Here is a 22,301-nt window from a genome sequence, read left to right on the forward strand (position 1 = left end):
ACCTCCGGGGCAGGTGGGATCGAACTCATGCGGAAGTGGCTTTAGATTCTCAGTGCTGTGCTTTAACCCGCTGCGCCACCAGGGAGGGCCCGATAAGTGTAATTTTTATACCTTAGTTTCTGGCTAATTTTGTTAGTATTTCCTATTGTCTTATGTATTTTGTAAGTCTGAGGAGTTATTTGTCTTCATTTTTAAAACTAAAAAATAAATATAAAATTTCACCTTTTTCTCAGAATACACTCTTTCTGGAGAAGTGGCTTGAATTTTTTAGATACCACTTCCAAGCTGTTCTGTGTTTTAATTGTTCCTAGGTACCATATTTAGATTTTTATGACCTGATTGTTTCTTTCAAGCTTATTCTAGTAATGTGATTATTTGAAAGCAAGCTCTTTATAAACATTTCTGGTAATGATTGTGAGTAGGTGAAAGAAAAAAAAAACAGTTTTAGCATTCATTACTTTTGTTGCTTTTCCCATCTCCGTGTCAATTTTGGATCTCTGTTACCCCAGCAACAAGCTGTGACATCACAAATGATAGCTATTTGGGTGGAGAGCCAATGGTTGCTCTCAACTCTTTGTTAAGAAACAAAGATGTTGTTTTCATGTAAATGAATTTAATTATACAGCTTGGTGTTGGACAGTCTATAGTTAAGGTTAAATATAGAATACTGTTAATTTTTTCTTCTATTTCTTATTTATGCAGTTGTGAATCTAGACATTTGTTTAAATGGGAAGAGAGCAGTTGCTGAGCTTGGTAAGGGGGAACAAAACATATTGAGGTTATAGAGTATTTAGCATTATCGCTGGATCATCCAAGAAGATGGTCACCCAGTCTCAGTTGAGGGCCACAAAGACTGTCATGACCAAGAATTGAGGGCAGGTGGCGACTGATAGCATAAGTGATGTGCTGTCCTTCTCATGTGTGTGGAAATGGAGTGGCACTCGGGAGTCACATCACGAACTCCTGCCTGTGCCACTATCTTGCCTTGGACAACAGCTAGTTTTGTTTTATGCTTAATCTCAGGTTAAAAAAAAAGAAAACTCGTAATGCATAACTCCGGCAGAGGAAATCAGACTGAATGTATGATCATCCTGTTCTAAGATTTAAGAGCTCAGAATTCAAAAAGCAAACCAGCCAACAAATTCTAAGGAAGAAAATTACACAGTTAAACTTATCTCAAGCCATCTGTCTTTGTGCCAGGGCTTTGTTATATAGCTTGTTTGACTATTCTCTTTCTGCTTGTGTCTTTTTTGCTTTCAGGACTCCTTACAAATCCCAGGCTGACTCAACAGCAGATAAAACAACAGACAATGTCTCGCCTAGCACACCGCTCTGTGTGATCACCAATCGCCCTCCACCTAGCACTGCCAATGGGGTTACATCTGCCACTGTGCTCTCCACTCCTGGAACAGACTCCTCTGTGGAAGCCAGGGAGAGGAGGAGGTATGATCTTGCTCATTTCGTTTGTCGGGTTTGGCCTTGAGGTAGGAACTTAAGGAAATAATCTTTATGTTACAGACAGAGTTTTGTATTTTGCCTCGAGGGATTTTTGGTGGCTATCTCAATTATTTGTGATTATTTAACATAGATCCTTTTTCTTTATGGGTAGAGGTATTTCTTCTGTTTGCCTTAGAAGCCATTCTGAGGTGTATTTCTCATTTTGTGGTGGGGAACCTGAAGTACAGAAAAGAACCTTCTGTTTTGTTCTGGGTAGTCTGTGAATGCTTCTCCAGCTGTGAGGACAAGCAATGATTTGATAAAAGACTTGGAGGAATGGAGCTAAATTTAAAGTTTTAATTAATTTGCAAAGAATACCAGAAAGGGAAATTAATAGTCTGTGATGAGATGGTAGAAGAAAGTGACTGGCTATTTATTCTACAGTCTCTTTAGAGAGAAATTATGAGACCGTAATCATGAAGTGATGTAAATGAGATTTAATGTAAGGGTCACTCTAAGGACTTTTTGATTGTCATAATTAAGAGAACTTGGAAGGTGTGACCAAGGAGAATGGACCGTTTTCTGTCACTTGAAGTGTAAAAAATAGAATGCACTCCATGCAGGAGTTTCAGATCTACCTAAAGACTGACGTCATCATCATCCTTTCTTTTAAGTCTGGAAAAGTAAAGAAGTCTTATCATTTTTTTTTTACTTGACTTATTTTATTTTAAATATTCAAAGGAAGGAGTTTTTGTATTTGTGTGTATATCTATGTACTGAATCAAGAAATTGTATGGTCTATAAAACACAATGAGTTAAACATTTTATTTGCCAATTATTTAAAGGCTGCTCCAAAAACACATTTTGGGAAGAAATGTTGCATTAAAAAATAGTGTTTTTATTTTTCCCTTTTTCTTCTTTTCCTCCCTCTTTTCTTTTTTATCATTTCTTTACATAAAAAAAAATTTGAAGAAAACCAATTTTGGGGGCTAACAGGTTGCAGAGCCAAAGTTGTCATCTTTTTTTTTTTTTTAATTTTTTTTTTTTTAAGATTTATTTATTTATTCATACAGAACTGGGGTACAGGCCAGAGGCTCAGGGGCGGTGAGAGGCTTCACCAGAGACAGAGTGGGGAGCAGAACAGGCAGATCAACGAAGTACACTGCTGAGGGGAGCAGCGGGCGGGTCAGGAGAGGTCTGGCTCGCCATGTGGTCTCCTCCGGGGCAGGCGGCAGGCGGGAATCGAACTCATGCGGAAGTGGCTTCAGATTCTCAGTGCTGTGCTTTAACCCGCTGCGCCACCAGGGAGGGCCAGTTGTCATCTTTTAATTAGCTTTTAACCAAAAAAATTTAATAAATCCTATGGTGATGGCACATGGGTGATTTGGTGATGGGAAGCCCACGGGATTACAACTGAGATGGAAATAAGCACAAAATGATGTAAAAATACACTATTATATTATTAAAAAGAAATAGAACCACCAAAAGCTTCAATAAAAGGAGTGATATGATTAGTTTTATACTCTGGACACACTACAATGTGGAAGACAAATAAGAATGGAAGCTGATTAAAGAAATAATGTCTGTCAAAAAAATTTAATAAATCAATGTTAAATATTTAAAGTTTATGTAATTTTCATAGTATGGTTTCACCTAGAAATTAAATGTAAAAGTTACCTTTTCATTAGCTGAAAAAGGCCCACTTTTAGAAAAATCCTTTAAACTTGTCATTAAAAATCATCCCCGAAAAGATGGGTAAATCAGACTCATAAATACTTTGTTGTATGAATCAGTTACTATCTTCTGGGAATTTTATTCTACAACCAAATCAATGAGATGACACCTGCTACAGGTTTTTATTTGTTTTAGAAGTTTTTTTTTTCTTTAAAGATTTATTTACTCACACAGAACTGGGGTACAGGCCAGAGGTGCAGGGTCAGTGAGAGGATTCACCAGAGACAGAGTGGGGAGCAGAACAGGCAGATCATGAAGTACACTGCTGAGGGGAGCAGCAGGCGGGTCAGGAGAGGTCTGCCAGCCATGTGGGTCAATTCTGGGGCAGGGATCGAACTCATACGGAAGTGGCTTTAGCTTCTTAGTGCTGTGCTTAAATCCACTGCACCACCAGGAAGGGCCTGTTTTAGAAGTTTTATTCAATCCATAAATATTTTTTGAGTACCACATATTATAACTAGGAGATATTTTCTCCAGAGACAGCAAATATAAGAATAGAAGAGTTAGGGCCCTCCCTGGTGGCTCAGCGGGTTAAAGCACAGCACTAAGAAGCTTAAGCCACTTCTGCATGAGTTCAATTCCTGCCTGCCCCGGAGGAGATCCACATGGCGTGACAGACCTCTTCTGACCCGCCCGCTGCTCCCCTCAGCAGTGTACTTCTTTGATCTGCCTGTTCTGCTCCCCACTCTGTCTCTGGTGAATCCTCTCACCCTCCGCATCTCTGGCCTATACCCCAGTTCTGTATGAATAAATAAATAAATCTTTAAAGAATAGAAGAGTTAAGTCAGTGTCTTAATGAATCCTGAGTGTGGAATATCAGGAAAAGTGCAGTTAAGGGATGTATGAGAGAATACATAGGGAGATGTTAAACATTAGATGAAAGTATTTATTATATAGTAGGGACATATTGGATGAAGAGCTGGTAGGCTCAGTCATATGATATGTGTTAACATTCATTCTTTTCAAAATGTTTGTTGAGCACCAGCTGTTACCAAGTACTATGATAAGCCCAGATGATACAGCAGTGAACTAGAACTGGGAAAACATAGGTGTTACAAAGAAGACAAACATTAAATAAGTACTTATACTTGTGATACACACACACACCCACCCACCCTGTGAAAGTGTAGTGTGAGTTATGACAATGCTTTATAGAAGACGCCCCTCTAGGACTCACAGAATGTTATCCTAAGAGTGTGATAGTCAAATTGAGAGCTTTAGGGAAAATAATAGCTAGGTGAAGAGAAGGGGATGAATGTTCCAGGCAGAAAGGAGTCAATTGAAAAGACTACAGTGGGACAATGTTTGATCATTTGGAGAAACAGAAAGACAACATTGTGATTGACATGGATAGTTCGGTGCGCTAACAGGAGACTTGAGGAGCAGGTGGGGCTCTCTAATGCAAGGCCTTACAGCCTTGAGAAGGATTTTTGATGTATATGCTAAGAACCCCAATGCATCATTGGCAGACTTTTTTATAATAGTGGGTTGTTGGGAAAGTGATGACGTTATTTTTTCTATGTTTTTCAAGCAAAAAAATGTGTCATGATTTTTCCAACAACCCAGTGGCTTTTTATTGACAGCATTCATATGCCATATAATTTAGCCATTTATAGTGGATTTTAGTATATTCACCGATAATATGTGAATATCACTTTTAGATCATTTCATCACCTTGAAAAGAAATTCTGTACCGTTAGCAGTTGTCTCCCTACTACCCACTAGGCCTAAGTGACTGCTGGTCTACTTTCTGTGTCTATAGAGTTACTTACTCTGGATATTTCATGTAAGTAGAATCAACCTGTAGTCTGTTGTGACTGGTTTCTTTCACTTAATGTTTTCAAGGTTTCAAATGTTCATCATGCTGTAGCATAAATTAGTACTTTATTCTTTTTGTAGCCTGATGCTTTTGCATTGTGTGAGTATATCTCATTTTGTTCATCATTCATAACTTGGTAGACATTTAAGTTTGGGCTATTATTTATAATGTTACTATAGAGATTCATGTGTAAGTTTTTGTGTAGACAAAGTGTTTTTCTTTCTCTTAGGTATATGCTTAGGAATAGGCCATATGCCATAGAAAGTTATAAGCACAAAGTAGCATGATCTATTTTACATTTTTGTACTTCTGGTTTTTAAGCTTCAGTTGCAGTATTGACTTGAACAAGAGCCGAGCGGACATGAATGGCTGTGAGATGACCAGTGAGATGAACGTTGTAGAAGAAAACTGCATGAGAGGAAGTGGAGGAAAGTGAACAGGGCTTGAAATATGCTTAGGAGAATGACCCCAGCAGTGTGGTCAATGGCATCACAAAGGTCTCTTTCTCATTAGAAACAGGAAAATAGAGTTGAGTTTGCGACAATGAAAGGGAATTTCCAGGTGACAAAAATGAAGAGAACCCAAAAGCCAAAGTCTTTGAGTGGCCCTGGACTGGCAAAAGAGTGAGCAGGCTGGGAGCTGTAATCAAGAACTCATATAAAGCGGGAATTCTTAAAGGGCTGCCCAGTACATGAAAAGGGTACTTTGCCCATGGCCAAAAAAAGTGTCAAGTGATGATGAGTCACATAGACACAGAAACAATAAAGGAAAAGAGTCAGATGAGAAAGAGTTAGCAGGTGCAGGTTCTAAGATATTTCATAGGTGCAGACCAATGTATAAGAGAATTTTTTAATGCAGAACAGAAACATCAAACTATTATTTAGTTGGTAACAACAAGAGAGATCAACTATGATGAAAATAAGCACACGTATAAGTAAATAGGACAGTTAGGTAAATGAATTAGTAGTGGGTCTTAAAAGATAAGATTCTTACAAGAATAGTAATATATCTATATATAGACTCTTTAAATGGAACCCTCGCATGCACACACACATATATAAATCATCTAGTAATCTTTTTTATTGAGAGATTGCCATGTGCCAGGCACAGAGGTATTAAGCATAAAGGTCAAAGAAAAACATCTTTCTGCCCTTGAGAAGCTTAAATTTATTGTTTGTGGAAGAGAAAACCAGCAAATTAAACATTACAGCACAGTTGTTTAATGCTATAATAAATATATGTATACCTTACGGGGGAGGGATCAGAGAGGAAAGGAATCTATATACATTTATGTACTTATTTATTTAAAGATCTGTTTACTTCTGCATACAAGAGCTGAGGTGTAAGCCAGAGATGCTGGGGCCCTTTTCATGAACTGGGCAGCCCTTTAAGAATTCCGGCTTTACATGAGTTCTTGATTACAGCTCCCAGCCTGCTCAGGCTGAAAACCATGGTTTCTGGAACCACGCATGGTACTAAAATCTGAGCCTCCAGACTGCTCTTTCGCCAATCCTGGGCCATTCTAAACACTTTGGCTTTTGGGTTCTCTTCTTTTTTGTCATCTGCTCCCCACTCACCATAGACAAAGTAGGAACAAAACAGGTGCACTGACTGAAATACCCTGCAGACGGGAGCAGCGGGAGAGACTGCAGAGGTCTGCTGCGCCATGTGGGTTGGCCAGGGATAGAACTCATGCTGCAGTGGTTTGCAGATTGCTTCATTGTGCTGGGACTTAACCCCTTATGCCAACAGGGAGGCCATACATTTAAATGAGTAAGTAAGGTGACAGAGAAGGTGCACCAGAGAAGATGATTGGAGTTTAACTGTAAAGGGTAACTAGAGGTTAACTCTAAGTGTTTAAACAGAAGAATGGCGTTTTAGTGGGAACACAAATGTTGAAGAGATAGGGAGAACATAAGGACAGGGTAGCGATTTTTGAAAGTGTCTTACACCCTACAGATTTACATGAAGGGAAAAACAAATTTCTGTGATCCAATGAATGTGTGAAACAAGAGGTTAAACAGATTACTCAAAAGTCTTTCTGGTTCATTTCTCTTGAGTTGGGGGTGGAGAGTAGAGCTTGGGCATGGTCAGAATTTGCAGCACTTTTCAAATTTCTGTGTCCCCTGAATTGTTTTGTTGTTTTTCACAGAAACTCAAGACTGGTATTCCACTGAGTATACTTTGGCAAGTGTGGAGAGGTAGGCAGGAACCAGATCGTGTAGGTATTTGTCTGGGCTTTGCTAAGAAATTTGAACTTTGGTTCTCAAAGCCATGGAATACTACTGGAGTATTTTCAGCTGGAGAATGACTTGATCAAATAAAACATATCATTTAAGCTTTACAGAATTAAAGCCATTTAGTTTCTCGTGCTAGACAAACATAAGCTGAAAGAAAAAAAATCACATGTTTTGAAAACAGCTGAATTTTCCATCTGAAAGATCAATGCTGGGTGCTAATTCTTCTCTTGAAGCTGCAGCTTTCTCTGTAATCAGCTCATTGTGGAAGCTTTTTAACTCCCGCTGGGAAACCCTGATGGAGGCTTGAAGCCTGTGTTCACAGGTCCAATTTGAAACAATTAATGAGCATTGGGATAAATGGGACTTTAAAACTGGCCATGGTAAGTCCTGGCCAGGGGAAGACTCCATTTGCCAGGGGGGAGGAGGGAGTGAGGTTTGTGCAGCTGGCCCACCCTTTGGGGGTATTTTTTTTTAAGAGGGGTAAATGGAACATACCAAGGGGCCAGTCAGTTCTTCACTCAGTTTGTTAACTACAGGTACAAAAGGAAACATGAAATGCTAACACTAGATTGTAATAAAGTGTTACCATTATAACTTGCAGGGGAGGAGATAGCAGGGAAATGTAGGGAGAAAATATCTAGGAACACAGTCTCTTATGATGTGAGTCTGTGAAGATGGGTGATCAGAATCACTGAAGCGTTTAAGAGCATGGTAGTCAGATTGAAGGTTTGCAGGATTCTTGATAATTTAGTATTTTGTTACCTATGGTCAGGCCAAGACTGTGAAAATGATTTTTTATTTTTAAGAAGAGCATCATCTTGAATTTACAAACTTTTTTTCTTCCCTCAAAAGCTCAAATGTGCTTGAGTACACTCTTACTTGATGGGAAGGAATAGAAGGTATGCCCTCTCTTTCACAAATGGAAATGTTGAGGGCCCCCCAAACATGGAGTCAGTTGCTTGATATCAAACCTTGAGTTAGAGGCAGAGTGGAGAATCATCACCCAAGCTTCTTTTTCCTCCTCATGGAATTCACAAACCGTTTCTTCTTTTGAATTTAAGACAAAGATCTTTGATTCAGGGGAGTCCCTCTTCATCTGCAGCCTAGAATACAGCCGTGTCCACACTCATAACTGCCATCCAGACTTCGCCTCACGCCCGGGCCCGTGGACTCCAACAGGGCCATCTGACTGTGGAGAGGTTGATTTGACCGCCAGACAGCAGGCTAAAAACTGGCAAGAGGCAAGCAGTTGGCAGACAGCTCTGTGGGGATTTCAGGGCCAGGCTGCAGCTGTCACAATGTTGTAGTGCTGGGGTTCATTTTCCAAAGCTCCAAGTTTTCCTTAGCAACAAAATGGAAACAATTCCCTTGGCTAATATTAGAGTCTGATAGTGTCTGCCTTTGATCCTTCTGCTCACTTTCTCCCCTCGCTTTTCCCTCTCCCCAACCCCAGCCCTGAATTTTACATTTTGTATGGGTGTCCTTCCTTGTCTATGGAAACAAACTGCTTTTTTTCCACAGTAAGTTGATGTTGTTTTTCCCAAATAATCCACCTGCAGCCAGCTCTGGCTGGTCAGGATATAATCATATACAGCACACAGATCAACCTTCTTAAATCCTGGGGGTGTATAACCCAGGTAGTTATTCTTGCTAATTTGAAGCTACCAGCAAATTAATTAGCATCATCTCTAGAATGTGAGAACTTTAAACCTAGTTATTAAGCTGAGTCATGGTTTTAAAGCTCATTTGACAAATCTTGGTCTCTAAGCGAAGGACAGGCACTGAACCCGAAAAGGTGATCTAAAGAGGAAACTCCACCAGCTCTAGTCTCTCTCAGTTTTTGTTCCCTACCGAAAAGACTGCAATGAGGCTGAGTCCATGAAGTTTTTCTCTGCTATGTGGATAGTTCTCTCTCACACAACTGTCGAACAATGTACGTAGCAGTAGGTATCTTCTCCACTGTATTACCATTCTGGAAGTCTCTGGTTTGCATATGTGATTAGTTATATTAGCTTACTATCTCATATAGCTTAGATTTATATGATGCCTTTCCTGCCTGAGCCAGTGAGGTCAGTTTCTCTTGTATTGTAACCAGACATACTTTAGACAATATGGCAGTAAACATTGTGATTCTGAGGTGAGCACTGTTTGTATTTTATTATAGTGTCTCAAAATCAGAGTGTCTTACACTGTTCGTTATCATTCCCATGCATATGTGAATTTGGCCACAGGGGTTTGTGTTGTTACTGCTACTGAGTCATGTGCATTGTTAGTACTAAACATATCTTACAAAATCTAATAGATCCCTTTCAATATCTTAAGTGATAAGGAGATGATCAAAAGGCATGTCTGAATGACACAGCTTTTTCTTCTTTAGTGGTAAATAAAGCGGCCCGTCTTGCAGTTAGATGATGGTGTTTTAGATTTGACGCAGTATGGTACTGTTCAGCCAGTGAGGACAATGTCGTTGATGTATATTTAAAAACAGGAAGTCGAAAGAGACTGCTAACACATATGAGGTTTCTTTTGGGGGTGATGAAAATGTTTCAAAATTGATTATGGTGGTGGCTGTGTAAATCTGTGAATATAATAGAAACCACTGAGTGATGCATAAGTGGGTATATGAATTAGATTTCAATACAGCTGTTTAAAAATAACACTAACAGCTCTGGGAAGGGAGATCTGGGGGAAGCCTGCTTAATTACTACAATAAGATTCAAGGAGCTTGAATTAAAACGTCATTATCTTTCCCCTGTACGTCCATTGCTAAGCATGGCTGATGTGACACAAATCCACTTCGTTTTCAGAGACAAGAGCATTTGTCACACAGTTCTTCAAACTACCACTTAACAGCTCAGGAGTAGGGGCTTCAAAGTTTCCTTCTCCTCTTCAGGACAGGAATCCACTCCTGATGCAGCGGGGCCTCTGGTGGTTCTGTGCTAACTCCCCAACCACTTCAGAGTCAAGCCATCGTCACCTCACACCTGCTACCCAGAGCCCTTATCAACCCTGTTTTTACAGTTAATCTCCTTCTGATAAAGAGGTTCTTTTTTCAGAACTGTGAGTATTGGTGACATGTGGGAGGGCCCAAGGTTTTATGCCCTCACCCCCTGTCCTCTACCAGTTGATTTTCCCATGTCAGAAAAAGAAGGTTGCTTGTACCAGTCTCATAAAATGAGCTCTGGTATTTACTAAGGAAGAACAACCAAAGGAGTGGCCACCTGTCTGTCGAAAATTGGGCTTCTGGGAAAGCTGCCGCGTGTATGTAGCCAGGTGTGTCTGAGGTAGTCTGACCTGGTCTCACCTGCAATGATTTGGTCTTATAAAGGAGTGCCTTGCCGTGCCTGGTTTTTATGGAAATCTGAGGCACAGGAAGTGGACCTTTTTGTCCTGGGGAAGTGAGTAAAGCCTCTGCCGTAGCTCCCCAGAGTGTCTGGGGACTGAGTGGAGTGCGGGTTGAAAGCCAGCATGTACTGGGCCTACCATAGCGCGAGCAGCAGGTAAAACTTCTTGCCGCAACTTTGCTGTCTTAGGGTAGTTTTTCTACTCTTAGTCCTCTTTTTTTCCTGATGGTTTTTTGGGAAGCTGCCTTGCTTGCATACATTGCTTCACTGCTTGTGTGGTTGGGAGAGGCGGAGAAGGAGGCTGGCTAAGAATGAGCTATCATGTGCAGAATAACCGGCTTGAGAATTCTCTTCATATTCCTTGTGAATTTAGACATGTTTGCTGACTGAAGAGCCTGACCCAAGGAGTCAAGGTAGCAGAGGATGGTTAGGAAGTCAAAATCTGCCTTCTCTTTAGAAGAGGAACTTGGTTATCTGTAGTGTGATTCTTAAGTTGGATGGTGATACACAGGCAGTGGATGTATTTTTTTAATGTTATTATTACCTAGGATACATTTTAAGTAAACAAAACAATTATTGAGGCAATTACGAGAGGCACTGCTGTGGGGTTTTAGGTAGATGAAGGGTATAGCTTGTTTCTTGAGTTGACCTTTGAACAGGGAATTATAAAATGGAGAGAGCAGTTCACTGAGGTCTAGGTAAAGCTGTTTGCTCACTGGAACTATTCTAGTCAGATTGAATCTCAAAGGAAGTCAGTGTTTTCTCATACATGCAAGATGAGAGGTTTCCCATTGATCTTCTATGCATAGAAGACCTGTTTCTAATTCAAAATCACGTTGTCAGGCATTATTGAAGTCCATGATACCTCAGACCCATACTCTTCTCTCCACTCTATATCTTTGGTAATTGCATCGCTTTTTGTACCAAGGTTAAAAAACTTGAAGACTCTGCCTGGCTGTGTTTTACTGCCTGTTCCTTTATTCCAGATGAAACCAGCATTCTCCCTTGAGAGTTCTTCAGTAGGGCTGTTCTTAGGACTGCTTTAATTAAATCATGCGTTGGATCCCTACTCACTCAGTGTGCTTTTTATTGTCTTTTTGGCTCCCCACAGAACCTAATACATTGTAGGTATTGATGAAATGTTTATTGAGTAAAATTGTTCCCCAAGTGGAAGGCACTCGCTGTGTCGCAATCCTCTGTCCAGCAGATGGCAGCAGAGGAATGGCCATTGGACTGTGGGGTGTCCTGCTCCCAAGGCCCGATCCTGTGTTTGGATCCGTTTGCAGGCGCACAGGCTACGCTTTTCCATTTTAAGTGTTTTGTTATAGGGAGTACAGGTGTTTTCTGTCATGGGGAGGCCCCTTGTGGACTTCCACTTTGGTGTTCCTCCCAGTGCAGCAGGGCACAAAGTATAAAGCTCCATGCATTTCCAGGCAAGATGGCTAATCTACTCTTCAGCTAAGCACAAAATCAGTGCATTCTCAGGCAACCACTAAACTTGTTTAGTTTCAGTTTCCTACTTGGTTAATCAGCAGAGTTAGGAGGTCTATAAGCAATACTGGATTCTAAAATCAGGATTCTAATGCTTTGGTGACTGTCCTTCATTTATGTGCTCAGCATCCTGCTAAGAACCAGGGGTGTAATAAGACAGGGAGATGTGCTGGGTTAAGCCCTCAACATGGCATACACCAAACATACATGTAATAAGTCAAGAGGACATGTTAAGGAGCAATAGAGCCTCAAGTGTTAATTTGTGGTCGGCTTGGTTCAGAGAAGGTGAAGAAGATGGGATGGGTGTTTAGAAAGACTGTAGAACGGTTTTATTGGGGCAAGAGAATTAATATTTTTGAAAGCTTATTATATGTTTGTAGCTCCTAAATGATTTAATCCTCATAACTTGGTGAAGTAAGTAATACTATTTTCTTAATACACTTAAGAGAGTGAAGACACAGGTGGCGTCTGGAGCCTGCCTGCCGTCACAAAGCGAGGACGCAGAAGCCAGTCTTTGGCACTTGCAAGCCGCCACCCTCGCTCCTGCTCACCACTGAGGGGTGAAACCCAAGGGGGCAGTCTCAGTTGACTGTTCTGTGCTCTGCAAACAGAGGGCGGTGCTTGGAGTCTCTTGATACCTCTTTGAAGGGGAGATAGGACTTCTAGGAAATGAATCCTTATCTCGGGAGGCGCCACCTTGGAAAGTGAAGCAAATCAAAAACATCCTATCCTCTCTGAAATCTAAATGGGCAATAAGGTTTTGGGGGAAAAAATTAATGAAAAGTTGTCTCATAAATCAACTGGCTTATCTAGTGTTTTGTGAGCATGCTGGGGATAAGAAGTTTATCTTTGGGAGAATTCCAGAGGCTGGGCAGGTGTATTTATAGTGTAAGAAGTATTTTAAAAGTGGAATTAGCTGATAGCAGTAATCTCAATGAGTCATTGTTTCTGATTCTTCTTTAAACAATGATTCCCCCCCCCCCATTTTCTCCAGAGCCTCTTAGATAATGCTGAGTAGTATACTGACCCAGGGCTTTATTTCCTCTGAGGAAATCTTATTCTTTTAAATAATAAAGGAGGAATAGAATGTGATTCACAGTTCCTGTGCATTTGTGCTGAAAATGGTTCCCTGACATACAAGTAAATATAGTAATAGCTCATGATTACCCTCCTTCAAGAAAGAAATTCCTGTATAATGAAACAGTGTCTAGAACACATGGCATGCAAAATTCATAAATAGCAGGAAGCAGAGCTGCTAGGTTAGCTCTATCTATGACAGAAATACACCTGCACACAGGTTTTATTTGTCCTTGACAAGTGTCAGTCTTTCACATATTAACAGGCTCTGCATTGCCCTCGAGGGCACTCTCCCTTCCCTGGTTCCCTTGAAGAAGACCTCTAATGTCACCTTACGCACTGCCAAGCCTCCTTTCCCGCTTCACCTATTACAGTAGAAACCTGGGCCCACTTGCCTGTCCAGAACTTGCTCTGACAAAGGAGCAAGTCGTATTCCTAACAGAGTCCTCAGCACTTCATCTTTTACTGTGGACTCTGACAACACTTCCTCTGCTGACTACAGCCTTCTCCAGTCTCTACCATGACCCCTGGTATTCTTTCCTGTCCCTCACTTTTGTCTTTTCTCAATGTTTCTTTTTTGCCCTTTTTTTCTTCAGATGACCTTAATTACTATTCCTTGGCCTTACATTTCTCCTCTTATCAAAATTCTCCCTTAGCTCATCGTATCTACGGCAGTTGCTTCAATTGTTAGTCTTTTTCCAGCCAGACTTCTCTGCTGAGCTTCATAAGCTACACACAGCTACACACATGTAAAGTGCTTGTTTAGGTCAGGGGCTGAGAACCAGAGTAGCCTTCATAACTATGGCCACTTTAGCCATCCCCGTGCTGTAAATTGTCATTACAGGTATGTGTTTCTTTAAGAGTTCTCCAAATCCCCTTAGACAAATCCCCTTAGAAAAAGTATAAACAAATCAACCCATTCCATTCCCTCTGACTCAGAAATTTACAGGGGCGGGGGAGCAGAAAAAGAGATCCTGTTTCATGTATTGTTTAAAATCTTGCAGTGTGTCACCCAACTGAAAACTTGGAAATGGAACTAAAAGGTGTCTTTATTTCTCACCAAGAGGTTACTTACTCACCCCCAAGTCCTGTGTTACCCTCTTCCTTCATTCCATCCTGTTCTCTCCCTCCGTCCAGCCATTAACGCAGGGCCCCCTGGCTGAATCCTCTGTCTTCCTCTCCTACCTTTCCCTGTCCCCCCTGACCAAACTACCTCCCACAGTGTGGCTTAGTGATCTTTCTAGCAACAAGTCTGACCAACTCAGCCTCCTGCTTAAAGGTCGGACAGTGGTTCCGCAGTCACTGCTGACCCCTCCTTGTTTTCTAGCTGGTCTCGTCTCATTCTCTGGAGAATCTGTCTGATCTCCCCTGTGAGGTGTTACTCTTCACCCCCTTAGGCAATATAGGTTTCCTATCCAGAGCACTATCTCTTTATGGAATTTTTTATTTTAATTATCACTACATTATATGTACAACTCCACAAGATCCTGCTGGAAATCAGGCCTTCTTTGTTTTGATATGCAGTATCTGGAACGGGCAAAACAATACTGGAATATTGAAAATGATTGCTTGAATGGAGTGGAAAATATGAATGAATCAGTCAACATACTATTGACCAAATTTAGAAACAGTGAGTAGGTAGATGATTAGAACTCACCCTAAGACAACTTATAACCACTTAGATACTGGATTTTATCCATAGCTTTCATTCAGTTACCATTTGGAGCCCTGAGAATAGGCTAGGTACAGCGCTCGTGTGAATCATGTAATGACACATAAAAAGGCCTCCTCTCTTAAGACAGAGAATGGGATGTAGTGATACAGGGAATGGAAGGGGTTTTGATTTCACTAGATCTTCAGCTCATTTTTGTTATAATATGTAGTGTAGTAGTTAAAACCTCACTTGGCGTGGACACTGTTGGTTTACATATTTTTCTTTTAGCATGGGTGAGAAAGCCAGTACATTCCTTCAACAATATGTACTTAAAGCTTTTTTGTAATTACAAAAGATGCCTCTTATTTCGATCAAAAACAATTTCCTGTATTTCAGGGTTAGGGCAATGACAGAATTTGGGGGTGGGGGGGTGATGGGCTGTGTCTTGATTGTGGCAATGGCTGCAGGACTGTGAGCATTTGCCAGAGCTCATTATTGGCCTGTGTGCTGCACAGACACCCTTTACTATAAGTCACGCCTCCGGGACCTTAGTTTAAAAAGTCCCGGAGTTTTAATTAAAAGAATTTCAGTTATCTGAAAAGTGGGGTGAATGAATAAGGAATGGGTAAGAAAATAGATCTTTTTTGTAGTCCTTCTGTGAAGGTGAATTTCATTTAGGGCCTTTAAGGAGTTCTTTCTTTCTAGACCCTTCTTTTCTTAACCTGAACTTTAGGAATTGCAGACATCCCTAAAAATTTTGTTATACTTAACTGCTTATTATTATTATTATTATTATTAAGATTTATTTGTTTATTTATACAGAAATGGGGTATAGGCCAGAGATGCGGAGGGTGAGAGGATTCACCAGGGACAGAGTCGGGAGCAGAACAGGCAGATTGACAAGTACATTGCTGAGGGGAGCAGTGGGCCAGTCAGGAGAGGTCTGCTGTGCCATGTGGTCACCTCCGGGGCAGGTGGAGATCGAACTCATGCGGAAGTGGCTTAAGCTTCTTAGTTCTGTGCTTTAACCCGCTGTACCACCAAGGAAGGCCCTTAACTGCTTTTTTGGGGGGGAAGAGATTACAGTTTTCACCTAGTTGTGAAAAGCAGGTTAGTGTTCAATAAAGGTTAAAATGCACACATTAGGGAGCTCTTCCTACTTCCCCAGATACCCATTCTCTCCTAAGAGAGCCCCTCTTGTGACTATAGCTGTGGAGCCCAGTTTCTAGCGTCAGTGAGAGCAGGAAGACCTGTGAATCCAGGGCCTTAGTGAGTAGAGCCACCTGTCGCCAGCTCGCTCTGTCCAGGGTGACAGTGTCCAGGGTGACAGTATCCAGGGTGAGAACCCTTCCACCTGCCCCACTCCCCAAGTTCACGACACTCTCGCTTGCTCTCAGGCTTTTTTTTCTGGCATGTCTAACTATCCTGGAAAGTGCCTGTATTTTCTCTGTCACTACCAACTAGGGTAATAAAGTGTTGTTGTTTTTAAGTGTGGAAAACAAAACTTTTTCAGTTTAAAATTTGCTTTTGAATTGAATGATAATGTTTGTTAGAATTTTTTAACTCTGAACAAGTCAAAGCTCTTGAAGTTCACAAAGTTTATGAGCATATTTTCAGGAGAAAATACATTATCCACAATCTAACCACATATATTTTATCTTTATTTTGAGATCAGGCACTATGTAGGTTTTCTTTAAAAGTGATCATTAACTATTGCAGCTCCAGTGTATGCTTTCTAGCTTGATCACAGCCTGGCATTTTGCCATATTTGCTTTAATTTTTTCAGTGCAATATTAGAAATGGAGTTGAAACCCCACTGTGTCTCTTCAGTGTCGCCCTGTGACTCCCTCCCTCTGGGGAGGCATCCATTACCCTGAATTTGGTATATATCATTCTCAAAGCTTTATGAGATACTATGTCACATATGTACACACGTCTTCTACCTGCTTTCATTCTTGTAAATTGTAACATGACGTCACATTATGTTATCCTGAAACCTGTTTTTACTCAGCATTGTTCATTTTAAGCACTCATGAAATGTTCATTTTAGTGCACTGTGTGCATAGATCAGAGTTCGTCCTTGCCAACGGACATTTGCTTTGTTTTTAGTTAGTACTACAGTGCTGCTATGCACATTCTTGTCCCTGCACACAAATGTGCAAGCGTGTCTCAAGGGTAGTTCTTTCCTAGTGAATTTCTGGATCTAAAGAGTGAGCACCTCTTTACTTGAGAATGCCAGGTGCTCTCCTATTTATACTTTCACCAGCAATGCGTGAGTTTCTAGTTCTTTACAAATAATGTTCTATTTGTGAATGTCAGCTGGTTTTGTTTTTACAAATTTAAAGATCAACTGGTTTCTCCTTGTTTTAATTTGCATTTTCTTGATCACTTGTGAGACTGAACATCTTCTTATTATGTATGTAGGCTTTTCAGAGTTCCTACTTTGTAAATTCCCTGTCTGCTTTGCTGGTCTTTTTTTTTTTTTTCCTGTTGAGGTTTAGTCCCTTTTAAACATTGTTATGAGTTCTTTATTTATTCTGGTAAAATTTTATAAGTTGTGTATCTAGAGTAGTTTTTACTTTGTCTTGAAATGTCTACATAGTATTTTATCATAAAGGTGTCCAAAATTACTTAACTATTCTCCCTATTATTGGAGAACTGGGTCATTTCCACCAATATCTTGTGTTGACTTTCTTGTTTAGGAAAAAGTGAGACTACTGTTCTGTGGTCACCAATCCATATTTGAGACAGTTGGCCAGGGCCAGTTGGTATAGCCTATGGGTATGAAATAAAGCAATACTCGCTGACCTTCTTAATGCTTGAATCTGCCATTCTTGGCATCCAGAACACCTGTTCTGACGAATGAACTCACTGTAGAATGACCTACATAAGTAAAACACTGTCATTGCGAAAGCGGCTTTGGCACTTGAACTGGAGTATTTTTAACAGAACAAATGTTCTGAACGACAAGAATTCAGGATGATATAGTGTTTGTCTAAGGTAGGTCACGGAAGCATCAGAATTGCAAATAAACAAAAGGCATTCTCTGAGTTGCGGTTTGCTCTATACCTTAGAATTTAGCGCAGAAACAGTAAATTTTTTCTTTAAAGGACCAGGCAGTAAATATTTTAGGCTTTGTGGGCCACATGGTTTCTTCTGCAACTGTTCAGTTCTGCCTCTAGGCAAGCACCAGGCACACAGCCTGGCTGTTCATTTATACATTGTTTGTCATTGCTTTGGCACTAAAAAAAATTGGTGGGGAACCCCACAAAGCCTGAGAGATTTACTGGCTGGCCCTTTCCAGAAATTTTTGCAAATCCCGTTAACATTTTGGGCCAGGTAATTCTTATTTTGCCTCCAGGAGGAAGGGAAGGGTCTTTTATTGAAAACTACTGGTCTTGAGAATTCCGGATATGCATAGTTCAGCTAAGAGGGTTTGGGCCCAGATACACACACACACACCCCTTTTCTTTTTCTTCTTGATGATTCTGACTAGTGGAGATGTAGCTTTGGCTCCTTGCTTAAACTTAAACTCTGATTTCAGCATAGAACTAGAAAGCCACTCTGAAACATGAGCAGCTGAATGCAGCCCTCCCTGCAATATGCAGTCAGATCATATCCTGATAGATGTAGAAACCTGCCTCATCGGTAGTTAACAACTGTCAATCTGAGCAGAGCATACGGGTTCCCTCTCTGTAGCTTTAACCTATTTATGCCGAGTCTGAAACTTGTCCCTGCATTTGTCTGCTGTGCATTTCTTTTTCTCGGGCTCTTTACCACAATTGGCTAGGCTTGAGCCTCTAGTAAGGCAGTATTTACAGCTCACTAGATGGCTGCAGCGGGCTAGGATAGCCCAAGGGCAGGTGAAATAATATCCAGAAGAAGAAGGCTGCATCTCTCTTGCTGTCTTCTTCCACATGAAGAATTCCTCCCACCCCCACTTGCTGGTTATGAAATGAGAAGTAGTATTGATTGGTTTGGTATAGTGTATAAAATATGCATCTAATGGAATGGTATTTTGGGAACTGTTAGCAGCCTTGGCTCTGCTGAGCCCCAAGCTTTTGCCTTCCTCCCCTTTTCTCCTCCCCTTCTTTCTCCTCCTCCTCCTTAGTAGCAGCTTCTTAGCAAATTACAGGCTTTGCCTCTGGCTTGCTGGATAGCAGTGGCAGTGCAAGCCTTTTCTAGTTTCCAAGGGAGACCGGGTGCTGAGACTGCAGTCTTTCCCAGCAGCCACTTACCTTTCTTGCCATTCGTCTCCACTCATCTCTTGACCTTCATTCTGCTATGCAGGCCTACACCAGGAGGTAACAGTCTGTTTTCTTGGAGATCTCTTTGTCAAAGGGGCAGAGGGAAGTCGGGGGGTACCGGGCAAGGCATATGGGAACAGCAGCATATAAATGCTGTGATTAGGGTAAAAGTAGCTCTGAAGTGTGCTGTATCTGTGAGCTTGTCCCTGTGTACTGTATCTAGAGATACTATAGAGGCGAGGGCCCCAGTGCTACCTCATAAACTTAACAGTGCCACATAAAAATGCAAAATTATTGTAAGAATGCCTCAGAGAAGTGTAGAAGAAAAATGAGAAGTTTAATCTTTGAAAAGAAAAGAAAATCAATTGATTTTAAACTTAGCTGGCTAACTGCAGTCTTGGCAGTATTCTGTTAGGTTTGCTGTAGGAACTGGGTCCAGTTTTCAGGTTTAGAGCAAAGACTTGCTAATAATGTTTCTTAATTGGAATCTCAGGACTCGTGGGACTGTGTTCCAATGTGGTAGTCAATAACCCGGTGTGGCCCTTTGGATTGAAATTAAATATTCACTTCCTCCATCATACTAACCACGTTTTAAAAGTCAGTAGCCACATGTGACCAGTGACCACCATATTGGATTGTGAGGATGCACAATCTTTCCATTATTATACAAAGTTCCGTTGGGCTGTGCTGAAGAAAGTGACCTACGGAATATAGGAAGTTTAGTATTTGACCAAAACCAACGATTGGCATTTTATTGAGCACACGTAGAGGCCACTCTTCAGAATCAGTATGAATATGGATTCACTATGGTCTAAAGCTAAATGGGACCTTAAAAGCTTACTTGCTCCTTTATTATAAATGAAGGCCATGAAGGTTCCAAGAGATTGCTTTTCTTAAGGTCAGACAAATCCTGAGACAGAGCTGAAACCAGAAGCCCAGTACTTGTTCATTCTCCTTCCCATAGTGGTAGCATCACACTCCCAGTTAGAAGCAGCTATTTCCTGCTAGACACAGGGAAACGCAACTAAAACCTGCCTCCTTCGGCCGGCAACTAGAGAATTACTTCTCCTAATAGAGAAGTTTGCCACTCAGATTACCTGTCACTGATGGTTTGTGGACAGTAGCCTTATAGTGTGTTCATGGAAACCTCTATGAATGTGAAAATCATCTTTTCCCAAGATAGAATATTGATTATGGCAAACTTTGGAAACATTACGAGATGCTTGGACAAGTGTTATTATTCAGACCTTTCTACTAATTCATCTTACTCTGCTAGGTTTTTGAAAAGGACCTGGCTTGCTCTGTAAATCCACATAGCAAGGTACTAGGGCAAGAAACAGTCTTTGTTGTGGCATTGTATACAAAAAGCGGCTGGGAGCAGGAAGTTCAAAGAGTGACATGAATGAAATAAAATAGAAGAATGACGGAGAAATAACCATGATTTCCAATGAGAGAACAAAGTTGTTCTCCCTAAAACAAGGAGAGAATAATATTTTCTTTTGTTTTTTTTTAAGATTTATTTACTTATGCTACAAGAACTGGGGTACAGGCCAGAGGTGTGGGGTGAGAGGATTTACCAGAGACAGAGTGGGGAGCAGAACAGGCAGATTGAGTGACATACACTCCGGAGGGGAGCAGTGGGCGTGACAGGAGAGGTCTGCTGCACCATGCGGGTCATCTCCCTGGCCGGGGATCAAACTCGTGCTGCAGCGGCTGCAGAGAGCTTCATAGTGCTGTGCTTTAACCTGTTGCACCACCAGGGAGGGCCCAAGAGAATGAAATTTTCTTCTGGAATCTACCATTAGGAAGTTGGTTTTAAAAATAGCTTTAAGGAATCCTACATATAAAATACGTACTGAAAAGAGAAGAGTGCTTAACTGGTTAGCTTCAAACAAGCAAGGACCCAAGTTGAGCGTGAAGAATATTCTGTGGGCATAGAGTGGTAATACATGTTCGAAGAGGTGTGAACCTCTACCTAAAATACACAGTGTAGTTTTTTTAGTTAAATTTATTCATTTTCTTACATCATTGTTCATGTTTGTCCAGTATTTAATTTCTCCCCTTAGGTGTCACCCCCATAATTCTGCTGCCACCACAGCCATAGTCCCTGCGTTCTCCCCTCCTCTGGTCAGAGGTCTCCCTCCCCTGCTGTGTCCCTCAGATCTGTGGTCAGCTTGGGGCTTTTGGCATTTTCCTGACCCTTCATTCAGTTTCCTATATTCTACCTGCCATGAAACCATCTGAGGTTTTTCTTTTTCCTTCTGACTTACTTCACTGAGCTTAACCCCTTCCAACTGCATCCATGTTGAGTGGCATGAGCTTATCTTCCTTGATAGCTGAGTGGTGTTCCACAGTGTCTATGCCACATGTTCTTGATCCACTCATCTGCTTTGGGCATTTAGGTTGTTTCCATATCTTGGCTGTTGTAAGAGTGCTACAGGGCGTGCAGTCTCCCTGGCATTTGTTGTCAGTTTTTTTGTTTTTTTGTTTTTATGGACCATTTTCACAGGTGTGAGGTAGGTATCTCATTGTGGTTGTGATTTGCATTTCCCTGGTAATCAGTGATGTACATTTTTTCATATGCCTGTTGGCCACTGCATTTCTTCTTTGGAGAAATGTCTTTTTAGCTTTTCTAGCTGGGTTGTTTGTATTGCTTTTGTTGAGATGTGTGAACTCTTTGTAGATCTTTGATATCAGTTCTTATCAATTGTATGGTGTGCAAACATTTTCTCCCCTTCAGTAGGGTGTCTCTTCATCTTATCTTGCTGTTAGAAGCCTCTTAGTTTGATTCCTCAGTTGTCTTCTCCATTGTTTTCCTCACTTCTGGAGAAAAGAACTCAGAGATGTTTCTGAGGTTTATGTCATGGAGTGTTTTGCCTGTGTCTTCTTTTACTTATTTTGTGGTTTTAGGTCTTAAGTTCAAGTCTTTTATCCATTTTGAGTTGGTTTTTGTGTATAGTGTGAAATAGTTGCATTCTAGTAGTCTAGTTTCATTCTTTCGCATGTGGTGGTCCAGTTTTCCCAGCACCACTTGTTGAAGAGGCTACCCAGTGTCTAGTCTTAGGTCCTTTGTCACAGGTTAGATGAATATGCATGTGTAGTTTCATTTCTGGACTTTCGACTTAAGGCATACAGTGTTGTAAACCAATGTCAGGTCAGTGTTTAAAAGTGAATCAATAAATGAAAAGCCAAAAACAAAAGAAAAAAAAGAGTATATGTTTTTTGTAGTATTCAGAATTCTGTGGTCATTAATTCCAG

At 40.9% G+C, this 22,301-nt stretch overlaps 1 protein-coding gene across 4 annotated transcripts in view; it reads left to right on the top strand.

Moving 5' to 3' along the window:
• The window catches only part of PPP1R12B (protein phosphatase 1, regulatory subunit 12B), a 169,833-nt gene that overhangs the window by 69,168 nt on the left and 78,364 nt on the right, over positions 1–22,301 (top strand). For 3 of the 4 annotated variants that reach the window (XM_012726845.1, XM_012726844.1, XM_012726847.1), the window contains one exon: positions 1,261–1,443. In XM_012726845.1, coding sequence (XP_012582299.1) covers positions 1,261–1,443 — 183 coding nt within the window. Of the gene's footprint in view, positions 1–1,260; positions 1,444–19,036; positions 19,101–22,301 lie in introns of those variants that run through there. The other variant, XM_012726846.1, reaches the window with a different exon arrangement.

This window comes from Condylura cristata, unplaced genomic scaffold (genome assembly GCF_000260355.1).
Source record: "Condylura cristata isolate star-nosed mole 26May11 unplaced genomic scaffold, ConCri1.0 scaffold00018, whole genome shotgun sequence".
NCBI classification, from domain to species: Eukaryota; Metazoa; Chordata; class Mammalia; order Eulipotyphla; family Talpidae; genus Condylura; species Condylura cristata.